Genomic DNA, 26,813 nt, shown 5'->3' with positions numbered 1-26,813 from the left:
ATTAGTATATTATAATATTGATAGAATTTCGTATATGTTAACCGTATTAACGTATTTATATAAATATTGTTTAACTTAAAATTCAATAAATATTAAAAATATTTATTTAAATTAACATAAAAATAAAATATATTTTATTTTACTCAAATTAAATTAACACAAATGTGTATAAAATTAAATAAAGTATATTAATTATTATATTATAATGTTTTAATAACATTTAATATTTAATATATGTTAACCGGATTTCAAAATTGAGTTAACTTGTTTATTTAAATTTTATTTTACGTTTAAATTTAATAAATATTTTAATAAATATTATAGAAGAGTATATAAAAAATTAATAAAATTAAAAATAACTAATTATTGAAAAAACACGTTTAATAAATAAATAAATCAAAATTATAAGCCATTGAAAAGTAAATTAAATATAAATAAATAAAGGCTAAAAACATAAAAAATAAATATATATCAGATGTGTCGAAATCCAGAGAAACAAATCTACGGATTTCATAATAAGGAATTGGATTATGAAATCTGATAAAAATTTTATCCGAATTTTGAAATTCGGTTAATTTTATTTTTTAATTTTGATTAATTAATTTTTTATAATTTTGTCTACTTTATAGTTGAATTTTAAATTTTTTATAGTTATGTTTAAGTTTTTATGGTTTTGTTAGTTTTAACTTTTATTTAAAAATTAAAATAAATAAAATAAAAAATAACTAGAAATTTTAAAAAACACATTTATTAAAGAAATAAAATTAAAATAAATAAAAGAACAAAAACATAAGTCATTAACAAATAAATTAAACAAAATTATAAGAAATTGAAAAACTAAATTATAAGTAAAAATTAAATATTTTTTTAAATTAAATAAAAAAATAACATTAAAAAAGTAAAAAAGAAGAAGAAAAGAATACACCCAATTTGAGACATTTGTGAGGATACTAAACAATATTAAGAAATCTGGGAGAATGGTTAATCGTAAAAATCCAATGATTTTCTAAATCGGTTTTCGAAATCTGGTGTATTCTAAAAACACCGTTTTATTTTTCAATGCAAAAGTTTGAAAGTGCTGAAGAAATGTTCGAAGGTACCTCAAATGGGATTTCATCAAATTGGATTTCATCAATAGATGCTTTGCAACAAGTTTTTTTTTTTCTTTCTTTTTTAACATAAAAATATCTGAAAATAACATTTACATTTAGATTAATTGAAAAACCGATCAAAATATAAAATTATTTAAGTAATAATAAGATAAAATGATAAAATGATAGCCTAAAAATATTTATTTTTCTCCAAACATAAATAAAGATGCATGGGAAATATTTATGAAATTATTTATTGGTCTTGCTCTCAGCATTTCTGTAGTTTCTGTAATGAAAATAATTTATGCGAGTCCGACAAAAATAAAAATGGTTTATATGTATTTTTATTTACAATGAAAAGTCGTGTTAATATTTCTAAATTAGAAATTGGTAATGTTTATGAATACAGGAGAATGAGAGGCTATACATGTTTGGTTTAAAATCATAGAATAAATGATACGTGTAAGATATTTGTTGTGTAAGATTTATCGTAAGAATAAAATACGTGATTGTATGGTGTAATCCGCCCCAAAGCCCATTCACGCGTCTAGCATAATAATATGCGCTATCTTCTGTGGGCTTAGATTAATGTATCCTTTAGGCTCGGTCTTGTCCACAGATAAAAAACATCACAGTAAAAACGGTTAAATATGTTTTTTTTTTTTAAATTAAAATTAGCTTTCTATGTAAAATGAATAAATTTAGTTTTTTAATTAAATTTTATTTATTTTATTTAATATTTTAAACGTATTTTATTATAATATTTTAGTTTGTTTATACTGTTTGATACATTTTATTTTAATGTTAACTGATAAATTTTAAAAATATCAAATAAATTTAAAAAGTTTTAATTTAAAAGATTAAATTCATATATTTTTAAATATGAAAGATTAAATTAATTTAGAACTTTTAAAAAGAATTAATTCTAATTTTTACTAACAATTAAAAAAAATATTTAACCTGAGAAAAAATTGAATTTCATCAACATAATCCAAATCCAAACACTCATCAAAATATAAAAATATGTAAATAATAAAATAAAATGATAGTCTCCTCCAGAGGAAGAAACCAATGGTAGCAAATTCCTATATTACCCCTCCTCCACCCGTTATTTGGTTGCTCTGTCATTTGGGTCAACCCAAAAAGCTGCACCAACTTTTTCTCCACAAATTTTCTTTCTAATGTATATTTAACGAGAGAATTATGATACTGCTTTTGAAACCTTTAAATTACTCTTAATAGTATTAATAAATACAATAAATTTAGACAATAAACAGAATAATTTATGAAGAATAATAACCCTTAGATATTAAGTTAAATAAGAGGGAGAAAAAAACAGAAAAAGAGAGAACACATAAAATGTTTTTGATTTAGGGATTTTTGTTCTTTTTGTCTAGAACATTTTGGTATTAACTAGGATGACATTCTCTTAAAGAAATGAAGACAACTAAAAAGACAATGTTATGAGATCATGATGCACGTCAATGATCGAAATAAAAAAACAATAACATTGATCATCCTATCACAACATAAGTTAATGATCGAATTATCAATAATTTCAATCGTTTGATTATAACATAATGTGATAATCAAAATATAAAAATAATGATATTGTTTGTCTGATTTCAATCATAATGCTAGTTGATCATCGAATTATTAGTGATCTCAATCGTTGAATCATGATGTAGTTTGATAATCAAAATATAAAAAATATCAATGACATTTTTTAAATTAATGGAAACTTGTAGACACCAATACTAAGACAACCGAAATCTAAAGTGTATATGCTTCGATTTTAATTAGAACCGAAACCTAGAAATTCTCAATAATTTTAAAAAATCATTACGTTTTAATAGAATTAAATCTTCTTAAAACCAAAACTTATTGAATGAAGTTAATTGAGCTTTTTCACCAGTGAGTTTTCTTTTCTAGCAATTGATACTTCTCTTTCAAACCTTCTTCTAGTTGTAATCAGGTTTTTATTGTTCCAAAACTTTCTATTTGGAACTCTCACCACAATGGTCCATCCAAATATTACTCAAAAAGCTACATGATTCTAAACTTTTCTTCCTCGTATATTTCTAAAACAAGTTTAGCAGTGAGAATAAAACTAAACTGATATATTCATATTTTTCCTTTTTTGTTGATATTTTATTATGATAAAATACAATGTTTAATCTAATAACTAAGTAGAAGATCGGGAGTCAATCCATGCAACCATCAGATTTTTAAAAAAATATATCTAATATAAAATCAAGTCAAAACTTTACATTAAAAAAAAGCTAAAGTTTTACACCTAACATAGAAAAAAATGTTTTGAAATAAATAAAAGTATATGTACTTTCTCCCCTACAAGTGTAACGTAACTCTCTCACGACCACGTATCCAACACATCCTCAAAATGTTCGGGATAGCATATGCATCTTGCAAGTTGCAAGAACTTTCTTTTTTAAGAATTCTTTTTTCAATGTTCTGTTTCTTCTCTTACTTGAATTGTTATTGAAAAAGAAGATGGGAATCTATATTGAGGATGCAACAATATGAGTAAAACAGAAAGCATGCAGATATAAATAGGGATACCCACATACACAGTATTTCCCCATAAATAGAAAGAACAATCAAAGTTAGATTAACCATGCCTCGATCAACAGATCCTCTTGTTATTGGTGGTGTAATTGGTGATGTTTTGGAGCCATTTACAACTCGTGTTTCTCTTAGGATACTTTACAACAATTCCTTGCAAGTTATCAACTGTTGTGAGCTCAAACCCTACCAAATTCTCAACCAACCAAGAGTAGAAATTGGTGGAGATGATCTCAGAACCCTTTACACTCTGGTATATCTATATATGTATATAACTGCTCCAGTTCTTATCATTTTATTATTTAGTTTATATCAACTTTTTTCGGAGTGCTAGGAAGTGAACTTTAAGTTTAACTCAATCTTATAAAATCGATTTGTAAAATGAGAATTGCACCCATTTATATATATTATGAATTAATCTTATCTTTAGTCGATGCGAGACTTTCAACACACACAAAACACTGTAAGATTGATTTGGTAGTAAAAGTTGAAAGGAACTGTGGGAGAGGTTGTGTGTTTATCTCTTCCCACTGATATTTGGTAGTTATAAAATTTGAAAAATTTGAATGGAACAATGGAGAGGCTGTGAGTTTAACTATTTCCACTAATAAAATACTAACAATTAACATTTATCGATAAAAAAAATTTAGTTCTCTGGATACCTAGCACCACGTTTTAGGGTTTTAATTAATTAATAGTTAATTCCAATGCACTTTGTGTAATTTGCAGGTGATGGTGGATCCTGATGCACCTAGTCCAGGAAATCCAAATCAGAGGGAATATTTGCACTGGTAAGTGTCCTTTTCCTTTTTATTATGTAATTTATTAGCTTTTTATACCTGGTTAATAGTTTTAATTAGTACTCTAATATTTATATATTTTTTAATAAAAAATTAAATTACTTTAATTCATTATAGTATCAAATTATTCTTAAAGCATTTTATGGTTTTATTCTATTAGTGTCAGGTTTTACAAGGAGGGGGTTTCACTGGGGAGAACAACACCAATGAGATCTGAGCCTAACCACATAAGACACTGACACCACTCTCAACCCAAAACCTTAAGGCAATGGGTTTATGGGTCTTTATTCTTATATAGTGCTCCACTTTCTCATTTCTAACCAATGTGGAACTTAGAATCACACTTGGATTCCTAACAATCTCCCCCTCAAGGGTGAGTCCCTTCAACCACATTGGTACACTCCTCCTCCAGCGGAAGCATTCCCAACCACGAGTACTCCTTTACTGTACCGCCGTTCTTCTTAACGGGACACGCTTACCTGAAACCCTTGCCAGGAAGACTTTCGATACTAGGACCATACTGCACTCGTCTGAGCCGATTTTAACCATCGGCTCTGATACCACTTGTTAGGTTTAAGAGGAGGGGGTATCACTGGGGAGATACAAACACCAATGAGACTTGAGCCTAACCACATAAGATATTGACACCACTCTCAACCATAGCATGAAATTCCTTGAACTTTTCAAGTACTTGACCTTTCCGCTGAAGAGCATAGACCCATAGCTTCCTGGAACAATCATCAATAAAAGTAACAAAGTAAACTGCACCACTAAATGACTTTACCTTTAATGGGCCACAAACGTCAGAATGCACCAATTCAAGTAATTCTGACTTCCTTGAGGGTGGATGCTTCTTAAAAGATACTCTGGTTTGTTTACCAGCCATGCAATGAGAACATTTCTCCAATTCTGCATTTCTCAATCCCATAAGCACATCCTTTTTAGCTAAGCAGTTAAGCCCTTTCTCACTTATATGACCAAGCCTCTGGTGCCACAAAGATGCCTCCATATACATAGCATTCACACTGTCTTTAGCAACCAAAGCTTTAGTCCAATACAATTTAGATTGTTTCTCCCCTCTGGCCATAACCAAGTTACCTTTAGTGAGCTTCCATTTACTAGAACCAAAGTGATTGTCATAACCACAATCATCAAGCAACTGCACAGAGATTAAATTAAAACGGACATCTGGAGCATGTTTGACTCCTTTAAGCAACAACTGCACTCCCATGTTGGTTTGCAGGCAAACATCACCAACACCAATCACTTTAGACTCACCATCATTACCCATCTTCAACACTCCAAAATCACCAGAAGTGTAAGATGTGAAGAACTCCTTCCTAGGTGTAACATGCAGTGTAGCACCACTATCAATAATCCACATGCTCTCATCAGATACAAGATTAACGGACTCAAAGTCACGAAGAAGAACAAGATCACCATCTGTAGCAGTAGTGACACGATCATCATCATCATGATCATTCTCTCTCTGTTTGCCCTTCTTGTCTTTGTTCTCCTTTTTCCACTTAAAACAGTATTTCTGAATGTGCCCAGTTTTATGACAAAAATGGCACTCTAAATTCTTGTATCTTGACTTGGACTTGCTCCTACTCTTCTCTCTACCACCTTTATGTTCCTTTTTCTGACTTCTCCCCCTAGCTTCTGTAACAAGCATCTCAGACTGAGATGAAGAACCATGTGCCTTCCTTCTCATCTCTTCATTAAGAGCACCGCTCTTTGCCATCTGAAAAGAAACAACACCATTCGAGGCAGAGTTTGTAATTGAAACCCGAAATACCTCCCAAGACTCTGGTAGAGTATTAAGCAACCATAATCCCATAACTTCGTCATCAAACTTTATGCCCATTCCTGACAATTGATCTAGGAGCCCTTGAAACTCATTTAAGTGATCAGAAATAGAAGAATTCTCCCTGTACCTCAAATTCATCAAGCAATTTAACAAATACAATTTATTATTGCCCGACTTAGAAGCATACAAAGACTCAATCTTCTCCCACAAAGCTCTGGCATGTGTCTCATTAGCAATATGATTATAAACATTATCTTCAACATATTGCCGAATAAAACCACATACCTGTTGGTGCTCAAAGTCCCATTCTTCTTCAGACATAGAATCTGGCTTCTGTGTAGCAAAGACCGGAAGATGCAATTTCTTGACAAATAATAAATCTTTCATCTTGCCCTTCCACAAATGATAATTTGTACCATTCAAAGCAACCATCTTTGCATTTGCCTCCATCATTCAAGCAAGTAAATATAGCCCAACCAAGAGCTCTGATGCCACTCTGATGGGGAAAACAACAACAAACAATATACCAGAGAATGCAGCGGATATAATTTCCCCTAACTTGCAAGAATCTATGAGGAGCAATAATCAAAGAGCAGCAATAATAAATCACCAAAAGCACAAATAAAGGCACCAAGATTTTTAACGTGGAAAACCCCTCAAATCAAGGGTAAAAACCACGAGTCGTCCAGACCAAAGAAATAGCTTCACTATGATCAACAAGAGTACAAAAGAGTCTCAATCAATAGCACAAATTAGTGCCAACACCCAACCAAATAACAAAGCAACAAAGCTTTCAAATAGAGAAGAACAAGAGAGGAAAACCTCTACAAATCACTGCTGCAGTGCGAAATTAATATCTCCCAACTCAGACCTCGTATCAAAGATCCGACCGGTCAGAATGAAGAGCAATGAGTTCCGAACCTGCTGTAAAAATTTCAGCCCGATCCAACGGTGAACGAATCCGCAGCGCCGAATTTACTGCGACAGCTCTATGAAAAACGTGAACAGAATTTTCCCTCTACCTCTCCCTCTATGTGTTAGGGCTTTCAGTGTATTCTGACTCTATTGTTCTGCCTCTCTCTTTATTTTATAGCCTCCTCTCCACTAGGTTTAAGTGAGACATGGGCTTCTCAAATTTTGGGCCTTTTCTCCACATAGGAAGGGAGCCCAATACCCAACAAATCTCCCCCTCACAACTATGTGGAGATAACCGCCAAACCGGCGATCTCACAACAAACTTCAAACTTTCCTCTTGGCAATGCTTTAGTCATCATATCAGCACCATTATCATCTGTATGAACCTTTTTCAACTCCAACAACTTAGCATCCAAAGCATCACGTATCCAATGATACCTCACATCAATATGTTTGGATCTAGAATGAAAAGTTGGATTCTTACCAAGATGGATAGCACTTTGGCTATCAACAAACAATGAATAGTTATCTTGCCTAAAACCAAGCTCCTGCAAGAATTTCTTCAACCATAACACCTCCTTGCATGCTTCAGTAATAGCAATGAACTCTGCTTCTGTAGTAGACAACGCTACACACCTTTGTAGTCTTGATTGCCAAGCCACAGCTCCCCCTGCAAACTTTATCAAATAGCCCGAAGTGGACTTTCTGGAATCAATATCCCCAGCCAAATCTGAGTCTGAGTAACCCATCAAAGTAGGTTTATCACCTCCAAAACAAAGCTTCATATCAACTGTACCATGAAGATACCTCAAAATCCATTTCACAGCATTCCAATGCTCTCTACCTGGGTTTGACAAAAATCGACTAACTGTACCAACAGCATGTGCAATATCTGGTCTTGTACACACCATCGCATACATCAAACTGCCCACCGCAGATGCATAAGGAACTCTACTCATATTGGTCTTCTCAACTTCATTTGAAGGACTCTGTTTAACACTCAGTTTAAAATGAGTAGCAAGAGGAGTACTCACAGCTTTAGCATTTTCCATCTGGAATCTCTGCAACACCTTCCTAATGTATTGCTCTTGTGATAGATAAATCTTCTTTTCTCTCCTATCACGTGAGATATGTATGCCAAGAATCCTTTTAGCAGCTCCCAAGTCTTTCATGGCAAAAGACTCGCCAAGTGTCTTCTTTAACCTGTCAATTTTGGAAATATCTTTTCCAACAATAAGCATGTCATCAACATATAATAACAGGATAATAAAGTCATCATTAGAAAAACTTTTAACAAAGACACAATGATCAGAAGTAGTCTTCATGTAACCCTGCTCACACATAAAAGACTCAAACTTCTTATACCACTGCCTTGGAGCCTGCTTCAAACCGTATAGACTCTTCCTTAGTCTACACACATATTCTTCCTTGCCTTTAACAAGAAAACCATCAGGTTGCTTCATGTATATCTCTTCCTCCAAATTACCATGAAGGAAAGCTGTCTTCACATCCATCTGCTCAACCTCCAAATCAAGAGTAGCAGCTAAACTTAGCACAGTTCTGATGGATGACATTTTCACCACAGGTGAGAAAATCTCATTGAAATCAACACCCTTTTTCTGTCTGAAACCTTTCACCACTAATCTGGCCTTGTACCTTGGAAGCGTAGAATTTGAATCTTGTTTCACCCTGAAAATCCACCTAGTTTCCAATGCCCTTTTGCCCTTAGGCAATTTCACCAAGTCGTAAGTGTGATTATCATGCAAAGATTTCATCTCATCTTGCATTGCATCCAGCCACTGTTTCTTCTCTTCACTATCCAAAGCCTCTTCAAAACACTCAGGTTCTCCACCGTCAGTCAAGGTTATGTACTCATCACAGGAATACCTTGTAGAAGGTTGTTTTTGTCTATTAGACCTCCTGAGTTGGACTTGAGGTGATTCAGGTATATCACCAAGATCGTCATCATCATCATGTTCCTCTTGAGCATCATCAATTGGAACCTCTACTCCACTTCCAAACTGTTGATCATCAACATCACCATGTTGCTCATTGTCTTGAGCTTCCGTTTCAACATTCTCCAAATTGTGAGCGGGCAACCTCATCGGATTACCATCAGTGAGATTACTATCTTTCTCGGGTGTGGTCTTCTCCACCTTATCAATGTCTTCAATGGTCTGGTCTTCCATGAATTGTACATCACGACTTCTAACAAGCTTCTTCTCAACAGGATCATAAAACCTGTAGCCAAATTCATCCTCACCATAGCCAATAAAGATACATTGCCTTGTCTTTTTATCTAACTTGGATCTTTCATCCTTAGGAACATGAACAAATGCCCTGCAACCAAAGACACGCAAATGATCATAGCTAACATTCTTACCAAACCAAATTTTGTCTGGCACCTCAGTATTCAAAGCAACTGCGGGACTGAGATTAATAACATGCACAGCTGCAAGCAATGCCTCTCCCCAAAAGTGCTTAGGCAACTTTGCTTCTGAAAGCATACATGTAACCCTTTCAGCCAAGGTCCTGTTCATCCTCTCCGCTAGACCATTCAACTGAGGAGTTTTAGGAGGAGTCTTCTCGTGTCTAATACCATGCTGCCTGCAATAAACATCAAAAGGTCCACGGTACTCACCACCATTATCACTACGGATGCATTTCAGCTTCTTGCCTGATTGCCTCTCAACCACTTTGTCAGGTTTTACAGAGGGGGTTTCACCGGGGAGAACAACACCAATGAGACCTGAGCCCAATCACATAAGACATTGACACCACTCTCAACCCAAAACCTTAAGGCAATGGGTTTATGGGTCTTTATTCTTATATAGTGCTCTACTCTCTCATTTCTAGCCAATGTGGGACTTAGAATCACACTTGGATTCCTAACAATCTCCCCCTCAAGGGTGAGTCCCTTCAACCACATTGGTACACTCCCCCTCCAGCGGAAGCATTCCCAACCACGAGTACCCCTTCTCGTACCGCCGTTCATCTTAACGGGACACGCTTACCTGGAACTATTATAAGAGTGATACTATTAATTAATAGGTAACATTATATTTCTTACAAAAAATTGTTATTTATCTACGAATTCTGAATATATATAATAATCAATTTTTTTGTAATATAATATAATATAATAAAATAGATTTCTGAGACTCAAATATTAAAGTTAACTGCGGTCGTGACGTTCACATGATATTGCATCAAGATATATACATATTCTATGGTTTCTAACATCTACTTTTCAATATTATTCCAAAATTTCTGAACTTTTTCATACCTTTTTTTCTTTATTCTTCTGGCAAACATATACTCCATCACCACTTATATGCTTTCTAAATTTGCATCCATGAGTTTTAACTTGGTGTCTAATAAACCCAATCATATGAATTGACGTGGAAATAATAAGATTCATCTGTTTTTTTTTTTTCTTTTTCAATTGCTTATTATCTCGATTCTTCACCTTTACAAAAATCTGTTTAAATAATTTGTTGGTCCTTATGCACTTACCTTCCTTTTATTATTTGGTCCCCGTATATGAAAAAATCTTGCAAATATACGAAAATCGATTGAAAAAATGTTTTAAAATCTATGTTTGCAATCGTAATTCTTATAATGCTATGTTTACAATATCTTTTTTTTTTGCCCAAAAAGTAAATTCACATTCTCTCTGCTTTTTAGTTTGCATACCATAATGAGTAAAATGAAACACTTTTTTTCCCTAACTTTTAAACATCAAGTTTTGACTTTTCTTATTACGAAGTCAAAAGAGAATATAGAACTAACTTTCTAGCAGCAAGCCACATATATAAAAAAAAAGTATAGAATATCATTAGTAGTACAAATAAATTATTGTATTTTGGTTTTGTTGGATAGTCTTTTTTTTTTTATTCGTCTTTTACACTGCGTTTTAGAACGTATAACAATCAATTTTGAAAAAAAAATCTGACAACTAAAATGAAAAAAAAAGGAGTGTTACTTGGCCAAAATAAAAAACATTTTTAAATTTTCTTGGTTATAGCAAATCACCTAAGAAATCTGTATTTTACGTGATGGTAGAAATTTTATGGAAAATAGTGAATTTTCTTGTTAAATGAGCTATAAAATTTTAATGCAGGACCAGATGAAAAAAAGATAGGGTTTCATATCAGGACTAAAAATCATTTGAATACAAAATATTATGAGAATTAAACTAATTAATGAGATACATTATTTCTCACTGCATAACACACCGTATATGATTTCTGACTAGTGCATGGAGCATTTATATATAATCCATATTATTAAAACTACTCAAATATATGCGCTGTTATATATATTTTCTTACGATAGCAAAAATAATTATCATTACAATAAAAAAAAATCGTTACGATTAATGATAAAGTTGTAGGAAAATAAGAAGAAAGTAAATATAAAAATATATCACTCTTATTAAGTACATGAATTAAAAGTTGATTAATCCATATTTAACAACAACAATTTTTTTTTTCTGTTCCGGTTTAATGTTTGACAAACCTAAAACTTGTCATTCAAGTATCATTATAAATACTACGTACTAACACGAGGTATAATATGTTTTATCTTAAGAAAAATAGAAATATTGTATGAGATAATTGCTTGATTATAATTGTATTAGCAAATTAAATTTATGAATTTCTTTGTATTTTGTTGAATAGGTTGGTAACCAATATTCCAGCGTCAACAGGGACAAACTTTGGTAAGTGTTATTATATATATATATATATATATATATATATATATATATATATATATATATATATATATATATATATATATATTCCTTATATCTTTATATTGGTAAGAAGTTTAAACATTCTTATATTTATATGAAGTATATATAAATAACGAAAAAGTCACTGTTAAAAAATTCATATTTTCTATCAATTTTGTTTTATATTTTTTTTCGTAGAAAATACAATTTTATTGTGAAAAAAAATTGAAAGAAATTGCTATCAATTTTTTACAAAATATTTTGTATAAAACACTTTTCATAACAAATTTTGTAAAAAATACTTGTAAGTTTTATAATTTTGTAAGAAATGATTACACATAAAAAAATTATTTATTAATTAAGATTTTTAGAAAGAATGACAGAAAAAAATATTTTTTTTAAATTTTTTAATAAATTTATAAGAAAAATCTTATGTAATATAAAATTTATTAATAATGAATGTAATGCATTATCGCTAAAAAATGGTTGATCGAATATTAATAGTACAGTAGCATGTATAATGAGATTTTTTGCGTGCATGCATGCAGGGGAAGAAATAGTGTCGTACGAAAGTCCACGACCAAGCGCAGGGATTCATCGAATTGTTTTTGCGTTATTTCGACAAGAACGTAGACAAAGTGTGCAACCTCCTGGGTGGCGCCAAAATTTCAACACCAAAGATTTTGCAGAGATTTATAGCCTCGGTTTGCCGGTTGCAGCCACCTACTTCAACTGCAGAAGAGCAAATGAACCTACTGCAAGGAGAAGACAATAATAATAATAATAATAACACTTTTAATAAATATATAACTTCAAAATAAACACATTGCATGCAGTGTGCCTTCTTCTTTCACAACAATTTCGGAGGTGGCTATGGCATTCACACTCAGAACACAGAATTTACTCAGTATCAGGATGAATGTATATTCCACCAAATGTATCTTCTATTAATGAATAAGTCAGAATATTGTATTAATTATCTTGGTTGAATTTATTTTTATACAATGTATAATATATCTCTTGTCGAGATTCCTGATGTTATAATAAAGTTTTATTTCTAAATTCTTTAGACCTCATGAGATTCTAGAACGTTCACGAAGACTTTTAAATATTGGTCATTTTCTCAAAAATAGACTATTGAAATTTCAATTTAAAAGAAAATTGGTCGGTTGAAAAAAAATAACTCTTAAAGGTTTAATACAAAAAGATAAAAGAAATAATAGTTTGAGACCATTGAGAGAGAGTTTTGTAGTGTTTACAAATAACGTATGCGAATTAAACATAAATAGGAGAGAAAATGATTTAAGAATGTGTAAAGTTGGTGTCTTCCTTGGTGTACCCGTGCCTTAAACTTAACCAAATCAAGAATGTCCGTAAACTGTTCGATAGAATACCTGAAAGGGAAATGGTTCATTGAAAAGCCGTGAGATCAAAACTGTTACTGAATTAATAATACTGGAATACGTGTTATGGTGTTTTCTACAACAATGATGTGTTAATCAACCCAAAAAAAAAGTTATAAAAAATAATTATGATGTATATATATGAATTAGAAAGATAAATAGTGTATATATAAAATAGAAAAAGTATGGGCAAAAAAGTGAGAGGAGCATGCAAGACAAGAGAAGGAATAAGAGAATATGGATCAATGACTTTACAGTTGGCACAGAAAGTTTTCTATCTAATCAGGTGAAGGGGGTGTGCATGCCGTGTGGCCCTTTAGTAGAGTCACAAAATATTTACTTCACTTTTTTTTAATCGAAAATTACACACTTTAAAAAGTGATTCTTTTGTTCTCTTGTATTACCAAACATCAACATTAAATAGATTGTCCAAACCTAAATACGACGATGTTATATAATTAAGTTTAACGTGATAAATGAGTGGAAGAACAAGACTTAAGTGTGAAGTGGTGCTTGTCTTACGACCACAACTTAAAGTATGTGGCACCAATGAGAAGTTCTAGATAACATATCTATGCATCTTTCTAAAGTTTTTTTTTTTTTTTTCCCTCACATAAACTTGAAGAACCTTTCACTTTAAATGATGGAGAAATAAGTATAAGAGAAGAATCCAGAGATAATGCAATATGAGTAAACGTACGCAATGACATGCATAAATAGGCATTTCCCTCGTTCATTATATATAGGTGAAGGAAGAACCAAGCTGAAGAAGTTATATATATAGGTGAAGAGTTATATATATAAAGATTATAACTATGCCAAGATCAATGGATCCTCTTGTTATTGGAGGTGTTGTTGGAGATGTTTTGGAGCCATTCAGAAGTTGTGTGTCTCTGAGGATAATCTTTAACAATTGCTCAGAAGTTATCAACTGTTGTGAGCTGAAACCCTCACAAGTGATGAACCAACCAAGAGTTGAAATTGGTGGAGATGATCTCAGAACCCTTTACACTCTGGTATATATATATGCCACAATATTATTTATCATCTAGTTTTTCATACCTAGCCAACAGGTTTTAGGGTTTTAATTAATAAATAGTTAATTTTTTTGTTGCATTTAATTTAATTTATAGGTGATGGTGGATCCTGATGCACCTAGTCCAGGAAATCCAAATCAGAGGGAATATCTGCATTGGTAAGTGCCCTTGAATATCTAAGGCACATTTAGGAGAAGATGGTGGCAGAAGTCACACCAACATTATTCTTCCACATCTCCACACTTCTTTTACCCCCCACCTTTTCTGTTTAAACATTTTATCACTTCTTACAAATTTTATGTATCTCTTTTCTCCGTCGTATCACAAATATCACGTATGTGTCTATATCGATTAGAGATAAAACAATTTTATAATATACAAATAATATGCAAATTTTATTTTACAAAACTAATTTTATAGAATTGAATTAGACTTAAACACTACTTCTAATATGATTCCAACTGCTGTCTCGGACCGCTGTTAATGACCACTTTACGATCCCGATATAAATTTTATTATCTGTTGCTAAACTTAAATCAGTGATAAATTTTTCTATTATCGACATATTTGATCAGTCACTAATATAAACTTTTTCTGCAGCAGTGATGTTTGAAACATTAAGAAAGAAAGAAATTTGTAAAATATTTTTTTATCTTATATATGTATGTATTTTTTTTCTAAGTCCTGTCTTTATAATTGTAAAATTTAAAATATGAAATAATAATGTTTAAAATATAAATTTTGATGTTTAATAAATTGAGCTCTAATTCAGATCTCCCTTTATTCTATCCTTTGCCTTTTTGAGTGTGGTGATGCTGTGATCGTAAAATGAAACAGCATATTTGGCAAGACAAATCGTGATCTTACTTGTCTTTTTTTATCCTTCCAGGTTAGTTGCCAATATTCCAGGAACTACAGGAACAAACTACGGTACCTTCTTTAAGTTCAACTTCTCTCTCTTTTAATACAGAGAACGAAAAAGATATATACGAAATTTATTAAATAAGAATTAATTTAGAGAGAAAAAACATTGTCTTAATTATAAGACGTGTACTCTTGCACTTTTAACAGGTGAAGAGGTTGTGGGGTACGAAGGTCCACGACCAGTGATGGGGATTCATCGTATTGTTTTCATACTTTTTCGTCAACTGGGTAGACAAACTGTGTACGCTCCAGGATGGCGCCAAAATTTCAACACCAGAGATTTTAGTGAGCTTTATAATCTTGGATCACCCGTTGCAGCAACCTTCTTCAACTGCAAACGACAACTTGATTCTATTCGAAGGAGATAATTCCAACACAACACTCAAATATTAAGGTTTCACTATATATGATAGTTTCTTTTTTCCAAAAATTATCATATCATCTTAGGTTTCGAGAAAATAGTTCAAGATTAATAACTCGAAATCACAAGTATATATGTGCAATAAACGTTACTATGTATGGATGCATATCTATTCAAAACAATCCCATTTTCAATTATATGTTTTGAAATGTTGGGTTGTTATTGTAATAAGGTAAACAAGATGTATCCTGCAAACTAGTAATATCAGATATTATACTAACATGTATAATTTCGTCTAATATATATTATATATTAAAAGAATTATAAATTCGGATTCCTTAAATAAATTAAATTTAAATTTACTAAAAAAAATAGTATGCACTAATATAACACGTTACATATTGATTCCATAACGTTAACTAATAACTGACATACATGAATTTTATTGTATGGTGTAACCCACTTCAAAGCCCATTCACGCTTGTCTGGGCTTAGATTAATGCACCAACATAACCCAAATCCAAACACGCGCAGTCTGAACTAAGATAGATGCTTTCCAACAACTTTTTTTTTTCGTATCATCCAATAAAAATATCTGAAAATAATATTTACATTGGGACTAATAGGAAAACTGATCAAAATATAAAAATATTTAAATAATAATAAAATAAAATGATAGCGTACAGCAATAGTAGATGGCGGCTAGGGGACGAAACCAATGTGTCAAATTCCTATATTACCCCTTTCGTGCCTCGTATTTGGTTGCGCTGTCTCTGGCTTTTGGGTCAACCCAAAAGCTGCACCAACTTTCTCTCTACCAACTTCTTCATGTAATAATAAAAATAAAACTAAGTGTAAAATGCATAACAATATATATATAATTAAATTGAAGCGATAGCACCTACCGTAGTCGCTGCTGCGTTTGGTGTGTTGCAATTCCCAATGGCTTCCGTTTCCAAGCTCTCAACGCCAAACCCAGCTGCTTCCTTATCAGAAGCGCTTCGACCCCGACGCGATTCTTCTCGCAACTGCTTCCTCTCCCTCAGACCTTCTTCTTCCGCCGCAAATTACAAAATTAACCTCTCCGCTTCCCTCCGATCTCTTCACTCCCTCCCTCTTAAAACCTCTCTCCGGTATGTTTTCTCCGATCCCTCTCGCGCTTTCATCGGATCGCTATTCCTCCACCTTTTCTTTCTCCGATCTCTCACACAGCATCCACATGCACCACTTTTTTATTTATTTATTTATTTTTCTTTTTCCCGTTTTCGTGAGCTGAATCGCTGAAGTTGAAAGTAGCTGCGAGCGATCGCCATCGTATTTGTCGTTAGGTCGTGTTTGGTTGGATGTGTGACCTGAGTTGTGGATAGTTGGAAGCTGAGAATAGATACAAGTTTTCATAGCTGGTGGTACAACTTAATTTTCACGGAAGAGTGAAAGTGGACCTCGTTTTTGTTTTTTTGTTTTCTTTTTAGCTTAGATTTTCGTTTCAAAAGTTTTCTTGAGGTTTCTAGGGTTTTTTAGAAGAATGCTCGCTTCAGACTTTGTCTTTGCAATTTTCTTGCGAGCTGTCAGTTGTGTTGCTCTTTGAACTGAGACTAGCGTGCTAAGTATGATGCACACGCGGATAGTGTGATTATTCTGAAAGATATATAGATTATTAGAAAACTATGTTGGATACGATCGTACTATGCATATCTAGATATTTATAAGAAATCATTGGACGGAGAGAAATATATAATTGCATTTTTTGTAAATCCAGGTTAAGAACATTTTTTTTTTATCATTGGAACTAATAAAAATTATGAGTATCCAATCGCTTTCTCTGTTGTCTACTTATATTATTAGTATGAATCTCGTTTCTTTCTTGAAATTATCCATAAAGAAGACAAATTTCATTTTTTTCTTGAAATTATCCATAAAGAGGACAAATTTCATTTTTTTGTTCATGAGGGACACTGTTTCCGTGTTTCTTATAAGCTATAGATAGCTTGTAGGAGTCATTTGCCTAAATAGACTCTTCCAATTCTCTCCTTACGTGACGAATATTTTCAAGGAGGCTTTGTTTTTTCTCAAACAGTTTATATGGGAGGCGAATAGTTAACGCTTGATTGTTTTCATTCAGGGTTAAATGCTCTCAAACTGATGGGAATGGAAGTGCTGCAAAGAGGACAGTGCTTCATGATCTCTATGAGAAAGAAGGGCAGAGTCCGTGGTATGATAATCTCTGCAGACCTGTTACAGATCTGCTTCCTCTGATAGCCAGTGGTGTCAGAGGTGTCACCAGCAACCCTGCGGTAATGTTTTTTATTTTTGAAATGTTTTCCTTATCCTGATAATAATAATGCGGAAATTAAAACTGATTAATGTTCCAAACATTTCTTGTGAGTTGTAAGATGCATTCCTTGGATGTTGCTATTCTAATCTGCTGTCTGTCCATGTGATTGCAGATCTTTCAGAAAGCTATCTCATCCTCCGATGCTTACAATGATCAGTTCAGGTACCATGCATATCTTATATAAGTTCTGTTCTGATATTTCTTTTTAAAGCTTAACAATGTGGTGGACAGCGTACTACAAACTGTGAGGCATGGACACAGATCATATTTGTCTGTCTATAGTGTGTCTTTTCAGTGTATGAGCCCATGTTTAGCATATCCTTTCTCATGGAAAGCATCTGTTTTTTACTTTTTTCAAACGCTCTCTCTTAGAGCGGCAAAAAGAAAGTGATTGTTTCTCCAAATTTAATTGAAACAAGCATTCACTTAGTTGTAGTTTAGTGTAGTAAAAGTAAACTACACCGATGTGACACTCCTTAGCTCCAATTATTCTTGTGATGGGCAGGTCGTAACTGCATTAAGTATAATGGTGTTTTGTGGACATGTTAGTAACGGTCTTATTGGTGTACATTGCACTATAGTGTAGCAATATATCCTTCCTACTGTTATATCTAAAATAAATTACTCAATCATTGCAGGGAACTTGTGCAAGCTGGGAAAGACATTGAAAGTGCATACTGGGAACTTGTAGTAAAGGATATCCAAGATGCCTGCAAACTATTTGAACCAATCTATGATCAAACAGATGGTGGTGATGGCTATGTTTCTGTTGAAGTATCTCCCAGGCTCGCAGATGACACTGAGGGAACCATAGAAGCTGCAAAATGGCTTCATAAAGTGGTTGACCGCCCTAATGTGTATATTAAGATTCCAGCTACAGAGGCATGTGTTCCTTCAATCAAGGAAGTTATTGCTAATGGGATAAGTGTGAATGTGACGGTGAGTTTGTGCTACATCCTTTCATATAATATAAATTAAATAAATTAGTTTTGTATAGTTATGATTTACAATTCTAGATTGGCCTATTGGTACCATGACAAATTGAACTGATATTTTAAGCTCAAGCTCGTGTCTAATAGGAATTTGAAAAGTCTTCAACGGTCCTGACCGGTGACATTAGTATTGTATTGATTTCTTTTACTTGCATGGTTAAAGTATAATTATGTTTCTGGTACTTATGTGTACAGCTGATATTCTCTCTCGCAAGATACGAAGCTGTTATTGATGCTTACTTGGATGGTCTGGAGGCATCAGGCTTAAATGACCTCTCTAGGGTTACAAGTGTTGCCTCTTTCTTTGTCAGTCGAGTTGACACTCTCATTGACAAGAGCCTCGAGAAAATTGGCACCCCAGAGGCCCTTAATCTACGCGGCAAGGTAACTTTGTTTACCAAATGTCTATTCCTGCCTTTGGATTTATTACATCTGCGAATTTCATATATTCTCATAACGGCTCATTGAATTTTACAGGCAGCAGTGGCCCAAGCAGCATTGGCTTACCAGCTCTACCAAAGGAAATTTTCTGGTCCTAGGTGGGAAGCTCTAGTTAAGAAGGGAGCCAAGAAGCAAAGGCTCCTCTGGGCCTCAACCAGTGTCAAGAATCCGGCCTATCCTGACACCTTGTATGTCGCACCTCTTATTGGACCTGACACTGTAAGCTATCTCATTTCGCACTTTGTCAGTTTATAATCAGGACAGTTAATTCTGAGGCAAATAATGGACTCGTTGTTTTTCCTTGATTGTGTTTACAAACTTAGAAGTCAAAGGGTTTACCAATCTTTTTTGTTGTATCTCATAGCAACATCTTCTTACTTGGCAGGTATCAACCATGCCAGACCAAGCCCTTGAAGCATTTATCGATCATGGTACTGTTTCCAGGACAATAGATTCAAATGCATCTGAAGCTGAGGGAATATACAATGCTCTCCAGAAATTGGGTATTGACTGGGGCCATGTTGGGAACCAGCTTGAACTTGAAGGAGTGGATTCGTTTAAGAAGAGCTTTGACAGCCTCCTGGATTCTCTGCAAGAGAAGGCAAACTCTCTTAAGTTGGTGAGCCACTGAAGTTGTGATCGTCATGGTTAGCAATGCTGTGTATGATTCCATTTATGGATTAATAAAAGGCAGTAGCTGTGCACTCTGTGCTGCTGTAAATGTGCTTCATGGAGTCATTTAGACGGCTAGTGATACACTGGGAATGGGAAATTGTCCACTTCGAGTCAAGCGTTTTTGTTTCTTTCCCAGTATGCAATATTTGTGCGATTTCATTCCTTTGTGCTTGTGATGTCACTCATGTGTCAACTCTTACATTTTAGTTCGAATATTTAATCAAAAAGGTCCCTTCCCTTAACCCTACTATCAAGCCATTTCTAATATGAAGGCTTAGGTTAGAAAGATTGTGAAAACGACGTATAAGGGAAATTGGAATTTGGTAAACGGCCTCAGCAAGGGTAGTTGCTACATGCTTCTATCACTCCGGAATCTAATTTTGTATTCCATTTGGTCAGTCCCAAAGGGATGCATGAAGTGATTTTTAGGTTTCGCGGCCTACAAAGAACAGGCCCAAACAGAACAAAACTTGCAATGCTCTAAAGGCAATTACTTCCTGCACCTTGTGAAATTCCTACTCCTACCCATCAAAATGCTTCCGGAAAATATTTTTCATAAAATAAGAGTTTGATTGGCTTCCGGAAAAGAAATTTCGAAATTGTTTATTATGTTCAGGAAAATAAATTCCGAAAGTAGCAGGGTGCACGATGAAAATGGTGGGGTGTAGGAAGAAGCTGCCTGCTCTAAAACACACCGTGCAAGTTTAGGATCTTAAAAAATGGGCCAAACCCTTTTTGTGGGGCTTTTAGGATCTTCTGCTTGCATGTGCCAAATAATCTCATCTTACCATGATGACAAAAAAGGGTAAATGGTAAAAGTTATTTCACTCTGAAACAAATTTTATTTTAAATTTATGTGAGAAAAAAAATCTTAAACCTAGTTATAGATAGCTATATTCTTTTTCTTGTAAAATTATATACTCAAACAACATGACGAACTATGTTTCTCTCACTATCACACAATCCTATAAAACCTAGTAAAAATAATCACTTTAGAAACTCAATAAATGAAGCAATCATAAAAGTTATACGATTTAAAGCAATGAGAAAGAGATAGATCACGAGTGAGAATAACAAATAGTGCATATTTTTAGTAGAATAACTTCATTTACAAAGACTAGTATTAATATATTCGCTAACTATTTTTTTTACACTAGATTTGATTATAACAACTTTTTCTATAACACTTCAAAAAAATTGAAATTTGTTTCTCTATAAATTAAAATTAGCTCATGGTTAAAGAAAAAATGCATAAAAGTTCTGAAACAATTTTCTAAATTTTTATTTTGAATTTATAAACATTACAAAGCTAAAAGGTTAATTCTTAAATTTAAAAATAAAAAAAAAATAAAAAATTATTTAAAATTTGGAGGATTGAGAAATATTTCATCAATTGTTTGCTTCTGAATGTTGTCGAAACAATCCTTTTAATGACAAATATGCAAGTTGAATAAAAATAAAGAAGACACACTTCAGTTGAGAAAGGAAGTAATATTATAGCTACATTTATGTTCAGAAGAACCCACCCAATTTTTCACGTTTACCCTATAAAGTCATTAATTTTGAACTTAGACGCAACTACAAGTACAAATGCATGTGCTCATCACAAGATACACTGCATTATCCAAGCACAATAAGGTGACGTTGAAATTTTGAGTTTATATCAGTAGTACTAGAACTATCTATCAAACAAGCAATGTGTACAAGAGGATTCATTTCAGATAAGTGGAAGAAGATTAAAACCTTGATGGGGTTGTGTGGAGAAATTGGACCACAACATTGAAGTAGAAGAATTTAAAAGCAAGCACAAAATTTCAAGCAGCTGACCAATCCCCAACCTCCCCCATTCATATGGAAATTTATGTACATCCATATTTTCATGCTGAACAAACCCAAAAATTCTTAAGCAAAGCCATAGTGGGAACATGATTTGAAATAAACTACCGCTACTAACATGCAAACACCAATCAATGACAGCAATGGTGCCAGCCTCCGTAGCAGGTGACTATAAATGCACTGTGTTCCATCGCTTCCATTGATGTTGTATAGTGTTGTTGTACTGTCATTTATTGCGCATGGTTGGTTTCAAGGTGTTGGTTGAACCTTCCTTTAATGATGGTCCCTTTCCCTAGTGACAAAAAAGATAAACTGTTAAGAATTTTCTACTGAATTTTAACTTTCAAAATATACTTATCAATTGAAGTTTTAAAACATATTGTTAATACTAAGTAAAGGACACCAAAAAATCAGCAAAAATCTGAACTCAGAATCCTTTCACTCTTAACCTTGTATTGTATTCATACATAAGTAAAAAAAAAAGTCACATATATTTATCTGTCACACTCTTAGAAGAAACTCCACTTGAGGAAACGTAGGGTCCAAACCTACACCACCCAACTGATTTCTTTTCCTTATTTTCCTGTCTTGAGAAGAATTGATTAGGCTCTGAGAACACACATAAGTAGAAGAGCAAGGGCAACCAAAGAAGTAGCAGAAGTTGGTGGCTTTAGTATCCATATTTCAGAATGATTGTTTCCCACCCTTTACTTTTTTTCATTGCTGATTGGTAATTGATTGCTGAAGAGGTAGATCCATGACCCTTTTCATGTGTTGTGAGGTTTTAATCTGAAGATTGAGGTTGAGGGAAAGTAGTAGCAGCTAGTGTTGTGTGTTAAGAGTGATGGATAGCTCCGAGATCAAGTCACCCCCAGAAAGCTCCCTTGAAGGGACACCAGGAACTTCAATCAACAGAAAGAAGCTAGCGATTTACTTCATTGAGTCTGAGGATAGAAGAATGGCCTTTGGTCGTGGATACACAGCAGGATCTACACCAGTTGATATCCATGGCAAATCCATTGTTGATCTTTCAAAAACTGGTGGTTGGATTGCAGCCTTCTTTATATTTGGTACATCTATTCATTCTCGGATTTGTATTTTTCGTTGGATTTCTCTGTACTGTTTCTTTGTTGTGTCTTTAATATACATAGATATGACCACTAATTTTATGTGATGAACTTATGATTTAAGAATACTCTGAAGAGAACAAGAACATTCTGTGATTGTGTATGTGTTTTGTGTTGTTGTAGGAAATGAAATGGCAGAAAGAATGGCTTATTTTGGGCTTTCAGTGAACATGGTTGCGTTTATGTTCTACGTGATGCATAGACCATTCACGAGTTCATCCAACGCAGTGAACAATTTCTTAGGGATATCACAAGCTTCCTCTGTGCTGGGTGGTTTTCTGGCAGATGCATATCTTGGACGATACTGGACAATAGCTATCTTCACCACAATCTATCTTGCAGTAACAACACCATTCCTCTTTTCTTGGAACATCACATGACATGTCTTGTACAAAATTACATTAATAATATCTCTGATATTAAATTCTGCACTACCTTCCAAAATTTAATGGTTCTGCTACTACAGTAAAGCTGTGTTAGATTTTTTAACATACCGCGTCAACTCTCATTTGACATATGTCATATTTTCACACACACTTTTTTAATAACAGTAACAAATATGTATCTTTTTTTACATGTGTTTGTATAAAACATTTGACTGCAAGGTTGGACTTTTACGAACAGGGTTTGACAGGAATAACACTGTGTGCAACAATAGAGAAGTTCGTGCCGAACCAAGGAGATTGCGACCAATTTTCTCTGTTACTGGGAAACTGCGAGCCAGCAAAAACATGGCAAATGACATACCTTTACACGTTTCTATACATAACAGCGTTTGGAGCAGCAGGGATAAGGCCATGCGTGTCATCTTTTGGAGCAGACCAGTTCGACGAGAGAAGCAAAAACTACAAGGAACACCTCGACAGGTTCTTCAACTTCTTCTATCTGTCGGTGACCATTGGGGCAATTGTGGCCTTCACTGCTGTGGTGTACGTGCAGATGCAGTATGGGTGGGGTTCTGCATTTGGGTCACTCGCCATTGCCATGGGAATATCGAACATGGTGTTCTTCATAGGCACACCCTTGTACAGACACAGGTTACCCGGAGGGAGTCCTCTAACTAGGGTTGCTCAGGTTTTGGTGGCGGCGTTTCGAAAGAGAAATGCCCCTTTTTCAAGCAGTGATTTCATAGGCTTGTACGAGGTTCCTGGGAGACACTCTGCTATCAAGGGAAGTCGGAAAATTCCTCACACCAATCATTTCAGGTCATTTTTTCACCGTAAAGCTCTGAACTTTTTACGATTCATGATAAAGGGTGCAAGATTACGGAAATGTTATATATATTTGTTTGACGATCAGGTTTCTTGACAAGGCGGCGCTGCAACTGAAAGAAGACGGCGGCAACCCGAGTCCATGGAGGCTCTGCACCGTGACTCAGGTGGAGGAAGTGAAGATCCTTATCAAACTCATCCCCGTACCAGCCTGCACAATCATGCTCAACGTCGTTCTCACGGAGTTTCTCACTCTCTCAGTTCAACAAGCATACACTCTCAACACCCACTTAGGTCGTTTGAAACTCCCAGTCACGTGCATGCCGGTGTTCCCAGGCCTCAGCGTTTTCCTCATTCTCTCTCTCTACTACTCCCTCTTCGTCCCCATCTTCCGGCGCATCACCGGCCACCCACACGGTGCCTCTCAGCTTCAGAGGGTCGGAATCGGGTTGGCGGTGTCCATTCTCTCAGTCGCATGGGCCGCGATATTCGAACGATACAGAAGAAACTACGCAATAAGAAACGAATTCGAGGCTACTTTTCTGACTCCCATGCCTAACCTGAGTGCGTATTGGTTGTTGATCCAATACTGTCTCATTGGTGTGGCTGAAGTCTTCTGCATTGTGGGGCTCTTGGAGTTCCTCTACGAGGAAGCCCCTGATGCCATGAAGAGCATAGGCTCTGCGTATGCTGCACTCGCCGGCGGCTTGGGTTGTTTTGTGGCGACTATCATAAACAACATCATTAAATCTGCCACCGGGAACGTGGATAAAGGACAACCTTCTTGGTTGTCTCAGAACATCAACACTGGCAGGTTCGATTACTTCTACTGGCTTCTCGCGGCTTTGAGCGCGCTAAATTTTTGCGTCTTCGTGTATTCGGCTCGTAGATATAAGTACAGGGCACAGCATGATCATGAGATGGAGAAACGTGAAATGTCGTACGTTGGAAACTAAAACTCCTAGTTTTCGACAGAGTAAAATGCTGTCTTTGTTCCGTTCAATAACTTGTAATGGTCTTTGTTCCGTTCCAAAGTTACCGTTTCATATATAGAGGTTGAAAACGCAGACTAGTTAGGGAGTATTCTGCACGAGATTATGGATTTCGTTGTGAAGGATGGTTACTCCCTGACGTAACTTAGTTAAATTAAACACTTACATTCAAGTAAAGATGGTAAAGAAAAAAGAGAATTGCATAGATATTGAGTAATATATGAAATATACCGAATTTTTAAGTAGCATGATATTTTTACTATTAAATTTTGAAAAAAATATTATGTAATTTTAAAATATTGAAAATGAGAAAATGAAAAACCATTTAAAAAATAATACTTCATGTTATAAGAAAAAATTGTCTAGTAATGAAAAAATCATTTTTCATACTTTAAAGTAGTTGAAAGAGGTTAATTTGTTGACAATATATCGAGAAACTTTGTGTAAAAAACTAGGTACAGGAATGTTAGCTGGGGTAATGTATAGTGCAGTTCGTGGCCCAATTATCTGAAGGTGTTTTGGATCATCTAATTAACAGTATCGTAAGTTTTTAACTAAATTGGTTTAGTTAACAATTGGATCAATATTGTAGGTTTTTTGAAATTTCGTAATTAAAATCGCGAAAAGAAATAGATCGAACAAACTGCATGTTTTCTAATATTTACGAATTAAAAAAATAGAAAAACTAAATTATTGATTAGAAAGTAAAAAGATATATAGAAAGTATAACTTTAAATTTATTTTTTACTCTTAAAATCAAATAAAAAAGTTTCATTCATCTGATTAATAAATTTTTTGTTTCTTATATTATACGTTTAAATAGAAAAAAAATGAAAAAGTGTTATACTAGGAGGGCGGTAAATACAAAAGAAATACCTAATCAGTACTTTGTTATATGCAATAAAATAAAATAAAAAGATTTGCATACATTGACATTTATTTTAATATTTGAATTTATATGAATAGTTAAGATTAAGAGCTACAAGATGTAATTGTTCTCTATAAAGAGGTTAATTAAAATAGGAAGGTGAGTCACACATTCAATCAAATGGTTTACATTTCTCTAATGGATAACATGATTTTTGTGTTACAATTTTGAAGAAAAAGTCAATAAGAATCAAAGGGTCAATTGAAGGGCCAGGACTATTTTACTGTAAGGAGCACTACATTCTTTTTTTAATACAATTATTAGATAATCTATAACACTATTTACTATATTCTTTTTTATACAATCAAGTTTTTTTTATTTGTAAAAAAGGTTAATAAAATATGACTACATATCACTTTAACATTTCAAAGATGCAATAATTTGTTCGAAAGGAGAATTATTATGTTTTGGTTGTTATGATATATTAGGTTGACCTCACTATTCCAATTCAACCACACTTACAAATGAAGTTAGATTAGATTTGGTTAATAGATTTCATTAGATTTTGGACACATTGCTTACAATTTGACCTAACTATATATATTAAAATATAAAGTATAATTCATATTAGTTTTATTATTAGATTAGTCGCTATGAGCTTTTGAGTTGAAATT

General features: G+C 33.7%; 4 protein-coding genes across 4 annotated transcripts; all 4 read left to right on the top strand.

Moving 5' to 3' along the window:
* Window positions 1–3,713: 3,713 nt before the first annotated feature.
* Window positions 3,714–12,915, top strand: LOC114184263 (protein TWIN SISTER of FT-like). The gene is made up of 4 exons (XM_028071553.2): window positions 3,714–3,927; window positions 4,404–4,465; window positions 11,882–11,922; window positions 12,486–12,915. The coding sequence occupies exons 1-4, from the start codon at window positions 3,727–3,729 to the stop codon at window positions 12,710–12,712; spliced, it is 531 nt and encodes a 176-aa protein (XP_027927354.1). The 5' UTR covers window positions 3,714–3,726; the 3' UTR covers window positions 12,713–12,915.
* A 1,157-nt stretch (window positions 12,916–14,072) lies between these two features.
* On the top strand, window positions 14,073–15,942 carry LOC114184264 (protein VERNALIZATION 3-like). The gene is made up of 4 exons (XM_028071554.2): window positions 14,073–14,356; window positions 14,474–14,535; window positions 15,267–15,307; window positions 15,449–15,942. The coding sequence occupies exons 1-4, from the start codon at window positions 14,156–14,158 to the stop codon at window positions 15,667–15,669; spliced, it is 525 nt and encodes a 174-aa protein (XP_027927355.1). The 5' UTR covers window positions 14,073–14,155; the 3' UTR covers window positions 15,670–15,942.
* Window positions 15,943–16,505: 563 nt separating this feature from the next.
* TRA2 (Aldolase-type TIM barrel family protein) lies at window positions 16,506–20,347 on the top strand. The gene is made up of 7 exons (XM_028072585.2): window positions 16,506–16,795; window positions 17,785–17,956; window positions 18,110–18,159; window positions 18,636–18,936; window positions 19,185–19,373; window positions 19,467–19,649; window positions 19,816–20,347. Exons 1-7 carry the CDS (start codon window positions 16,605–16,607, stop codon window positions 20,059–20,061), a joined length of 1,332 nt encoding a protein of 443 aa, XP_027928386.1. The 5' UTR covers window positions 16,506–16,604; the 3' UTR covers window positions 20,062–20,347.
* A 2,105-nt stretch (window positions 20,348–22,452) lies between these two features.
* On the top strand, window positions 22,453–25,329 carry LOC114183755 (Major facilitator superfamily protein). The gene is made up of 4 exons (XM_028070883.2): window positions 22,453–23,011; window positions 23,192–23,409; window positions 23,693–24,273; window positions 24,368–25,329. Exons 1-4 carry the CDS (start codon window positions 22,786–22,788, stop codon window positions 25,233–25,235), a joined length of 1,893 nt encoding a protein of 630 aa, XP_027926684.1. The 5' UTR covers window positions 22,453–22,785; the 3' UTR covers window positions 25,236–25,329.
* The last annotated feature ends 1,484 nt before the right edge of the window (window positions 25,330–26,813 follow it).

Source organism: Vigna unguiculata, chromosome 5 (genome assembly GCF_037176805.1).
Source record: "Vigna unguiculata cultivar grain cowpea cultivar isolate G323 ecotype 2 chromosome 5, ASM3717680v1, whole genome shotgun sequence".
Taxonomy (NCBI): Eukaryota; Viridiplantae; Streptophyta; class Magnoliopsida; order Fabales; family Fabaceae; genus Vigna; species Vigna unguiculata.
Note: the sequence above shows the minus strand (reverse complement) of the source record. Positions and strands in the feature narration are given on the sequence as shown.

Coding starts and splice junctions, on each gene's coding strand:
- LOC114184263 (XM_028071553.2), top strand. CDS start 3,727: ATGCCTCGATCAACAGATCCTCTTGTTATTGGTGGTGTAATTGGTGAT. Junction 4,466..11,881: donor CAGAGGGAATATTTGCACTG/GTAAGTGTCCTT, acceptor TTTGTTGAATAG/GTTGGTAACCAATATTCCAG. Junction 11,923..12,485: donor GTCAACAGGGACAAACTTTG/GTAAGTGTTATT, acceptor GCATGCATGCAG/GGGAAGAAATAGTGTCGTAC.
- LOC114184264 (XM_028071554.2), top strand. CDS start 14,156: ATGCCAAGATCAATGGATCCTCTTGTTATTGGAGGTGTTGTTGGAGAT. Junction 14,536..15,266: donor CAGAGGGAATATCTGCATTG/GTAAGTGCCCTT, acceptor TTATCCTTCCAG/GTTAGTTGCCAATATTCCAG. Junction 15,308..15,448: donor AACTACAGGAACAAACTACG/GTACCTTCTTTA, acceptor CACTTTTAACAG/GTGAAGAGGTTGTGGGGTAC.
- TRA2 (XM_028072585.2), top strand. CDS start 16,605: ATGGCTTCCGTTTCCAAGCTCTCAACGCCAAACCCAGCTGCTTCCTTA. Junction 16,796..17,784: donor CCTCTTAAAACCTCTCTCCG/GTATGTTTTCTC, acceptor GTTTTCATTCAG/GGTTAAATGCTCTCAAACTG. Junction 18,937..19,184: donor GGATAAGTGTGAATGTGACG/GTGAGTTTGTGC, acceptor TTATGTGTACAG/CTGATATTCTCTCTCGCAAG.
- LOC114183755 (XM_028070883.2), top strand. CDS start 22,786: ATGGATAGCTCCGAGATCAAGTCACCCCCAGAAAGCTCCCTTGAAGGG. Junction 23,012..23,191: donor TGCAGCCTTCTTTATATTTG/GTACATCTATTC, acceptor GTGTTGTTGTAG/GAAATGAAATGGCAGAAAGA. Junction 23,410..23,692: donor TCACCACAATCTATCTTGCA/GTAACAACACCA, acceptor TTTTACGAACAG/GGTTTGACAGGAATAACACT.